Here is a 3,371-nt window from a genome sequence, read left to right on the forward strand (position 1 = left end):
CTGTTCTCACTCGATTCAAGAGTCTTATGTCTTATGAATAAAATCTAGTTTGTCCGAGGTGAATCTAAATGTGTGAATATAAACCACACAATAATAATGAAATGTGTTTAAAAAACACTGCAAAAGGTAGCATATAAATTGTACAAAATATTTCATGGGAAATATTTCTATTACAGAATCATTGTCTGTATCAGCAATTTAATAATCATCCTGGTTATCTCAATCATATCTAAGCATCCAAAACTACGCAAACTCTTGTTTTGATTAATAATTAAGTCGTGTTAGAGTATTTGATATGGGAAGGTAATCGGATGTTAAATCATTATAATTACAATGATAATGTATATGATAATTAATAGGGAAGAGATAAACAGCATTATAAATACACTTGAAGTTATTGGTGACTGAAATCTTCACCATGAAGCTCTTGGTAGTTTTGCTTGCCTCAGTAGCGTGTTAGTATTCTTTTGTGAGACACTTTACCTCTTTATAATTGTAAAATTAATTAGATAACTAAATACATATAATAAATTATAATTCCATTTTATATTTTAATCTTCGTTATATTTGTTTCTTACAGTGTGCGCTGGTAGCGCAATTCCATTGGTGCCATTAGATAACAGCCATTATGTGGAAGGCGAGAGCCGGTACATTTGGATGCCCGATGGTGAAGGTAACCCTCATCTTGTAGATCTGCATGCTCCCGTCGATGAAGAATTTCTTCAAACCAGAAACGGTGCTCGCAATGAGTACTGGCTGTTCACAAGGTAAATTAAGGCAATTTGTTCTCACATACTTGCATCCCAATTGTAATAATTGCTTGTTACGATTCCTACATTTTACCTATTTTTCACATTTGCAGACGTAATCCTACCAACCACCAACTTTTGGTGAACGGTAACGCAAACTCAATCCGTAACTCTAACTACATGGGAAACCGCCCCACCAAAGTCATCGTACATGGATGGAACAGTAATGGAAACACAGCGAATAACCCTCTAATCACAGCCGCTTTCCTTGCGGTCGCAGATGTCAACGTCATAGTCCTAGACTGGAGAAGTTCTGCCAGTGGACTCTACACCACATCCGTGAGAGCTGTTCCCGATGTTGGCAGACATCTTACAAGTTTCCTTAACTTCCTCTTCAGTACCGCTGGCGGCAACTGGAACAATGTCCACTTAATTGGTCACAGCTTGGGCGCTCACGTAGTCGGTAATGCCGGACGCGCCAGTAATGTCCGACCGGTCCGAGTAACTGGTATGTCCTTTTTTTATATAATCATTCATCAATAAGAAAAAATCCTTTAAAAAAGGTTTTATCTTTTGGCGCCTAGCTAGTATTAATAAGTTTGTGCAGTAGTGAAATTTATTTATTTATTTTTTGCCAATAGACACGACAAAGATGTCATGACGCATTTCCATTTTATTAGTCACAACTATATTGAGTTAACTTCAAATCGATATAATTACTTTGTTCTATTTTAGGTATGGATCCCGCTGGTCCTCAATGGGGCGGTAACTCAAATGCTCTAAACCGCAACTCTGGAGTATACGTTGAATCTATTCACTCTAACGGAGGTGCTCTCGGTATCATGGACCCTATTTCTCACGCCGACTTCTACCCCAATGGTGGCAGAAATCAACCCGGCTGTGGAGACCCAATGTGCTCTCATTCACGTGCACCACAATTGTTCGCCTCTTCGATCAGAAGTAACCACTTAGTGGGAAGACTTTGCAATAACCTCAGTCAGGCCCAAAATAATCAGTGCACTGGATCCACATTAGTCCTTGGTACCAGCAACTTGGGCAAGCGAGGGTATGTTTATACTTAGATTTTATTTTTTATCCTTTCATAACAAATGATCTATTATTATTATGTATTATGCAATGTCATATTAAAAACCAACTCGGTAGACATAACTCGCATAAAACGCCAAGTGATGAAAACAAAAAATGACAAATTCATTGATATAAAAAAAAATAGCTTTCATTTGACAATGTTACTTACTTTTGCGTAGTTTAAACAAACTCTTTAATATATTAATAATTATTTAAAAACGTTCGTTCGTACGATATGCCTGTTTCAATCTACAATAAGTAATACGATCTTTGACCGGATGATAATGGAAAATGTTTTTTTTACAGGCAAGGATTATATGGACTAAGAACCGGTAGCAGCTGGCCTTTCTAAGAACGTGACCATAGAATGATGACCTACGAAGCTTTTAAAATAGCTGTACATACGATCTTAATAAATAATTCTTTTTTGATCATTCTTTCTTTATGTAATTATAACATTGAAATAACCTTTCTATATTTGGCTTTGTGCTAGCCCGTCTGGGTAGGTACCACCCACTCATCAGTTATTCTTCCACCAAATAACAGTAATCATTATTGTTATGTTCCGGTTTGAAGGGTGAGTGAGCCAGTGTAACTACAGGCACAATGGACGTAACATCTTAGTTGACGGACATCTTAGGCACATTGACGATGTAAAGAATAGTAAATATTTCTTACAGCGTCCAGCCCCTGCATGGCCCATATGCTCGTCCGCCAACCTATACCATAAAGAAAAATAACCAATATTTGTGGTAAAAAAATGACAAAAGAATGTTATTGTGGGAGTTTTTTGTAGTCATTTTTGAGGTGTACAATTCTGTAGTACATTATTTTGATCTATCTCATAGTATTCAGCCAGCGTTTAATATATGCGCAAAAATGTGTTTTTTTACGATATCACATTAGAAACCTCTAAAATGATCACTGTTTATCTACTATATTGTCTATGTATTATATATACAAAATCATTCTCATTGAATCACTCTACCTATTAAAAAAACAACCTCATCAAAATCCGTTACATAGTTTAAGCATAGACAGGAAAATACAATCAGAGAGAATCAATTATACATTAAATAGGTACAATATACACAGTTTTCACTCCTTAGGAAATACAAACCGCTATGTCACTGAGTTTTAAAACGGTAATATATTCGAAAATATTCATATAAATTACGTGCTGTAAAGGGCCATATTAATCTATATTGAATGCACAATTTATTAAAGGTGCCTAATTGGATAAAGATTAATGCTATATTGCTTGAAATCACTTAAAAAAAGTCATTATTTCTCGTAAAATTAAACGATAAATAAATGTTTATTCTTGGTTATCTTTAAGAGATAGACATATACCATCGCGGACTTTTTTGTAGACATTTTTGAGGTGTACAATTCTGTAGTACATTATTTGGATCTACCTGGTAGGGTTCAGCCAGAGTTTACAATGTAAAAAAAAAATTATAAATTTACGACATCACCTTAGAAACGGGCTGATGATGATGATGATGATGATGATGACATTAGAAACATTAA

The 3,371-nt window shown here is 35.3% G+C and overlaps 1 protein-coding gene across 1 annotated transcript; it reads left to right on the forward strand.

Annotated features, from left to right (window-relative positions):
* Nucleotides 1–371: 371 nt before the first annotated feature.
* LOC124544517 (pancreatic triacylglycerol lipase-like) lies at nucleotides 372–2,256 on the forward strand. Its single transcript, XM_047123118.1, has 5 exons — nucleotides 372–455; nucleotides 581–767; nucleotides 863–1,257; nucleotides 1,485–1,815; nucleotides 2,145–2,256. The coding sequence occupies exons 1-5, from the start codon at nucleotides 419–421 to the stop codon at nucleotides 2,188–2,190; spliced, it is 996 nt and encodes a 331-aa protein (XP_046979074.1). The 5' UTR covers nucleotides 372–418; the 3' UTR covers nucleotides 2,191–2,256.
* Nucleotides 2,257–3,371: the final 1,115 nt, after the last annotated feature.

This window comes from Vanessa cardui, chromosome 1, assembly GCF_905220365.1.
Source record: "Vanessa cardui chromosome 1, ilVanCard2.1, whole genome shotgun sequence".
NCBI classification, from domain to species: domain Eukaryota; kingdom Metazoa; phylum Arthropoda; class Insecta; order Lepidoptera; family Nymphalidae; genus Vanessa; species Vanessa cardui.

Coding starts and splice junctions, on each gene's coding strand:
- LOC124544517 (XM_047123118.1), top strand. CDS start 419: ATGAAGCTCTTGGTAGTTTTGCTTGCCTCAGTAGCGT. Junction 456..580: donor TTTGCTTGCCTCAGTAGCGT/GTTAGTATTCTT, acceptor TGTTTCTTACAG/TGTGCGCTGGTAGCGCAATT. Junction 768..862: donor GAGTACTGGCTGTTCACAAG/GTAAATTAAGGC, acceptor TCACATTTGCAG/ACGTAATCCTACCAACCACC.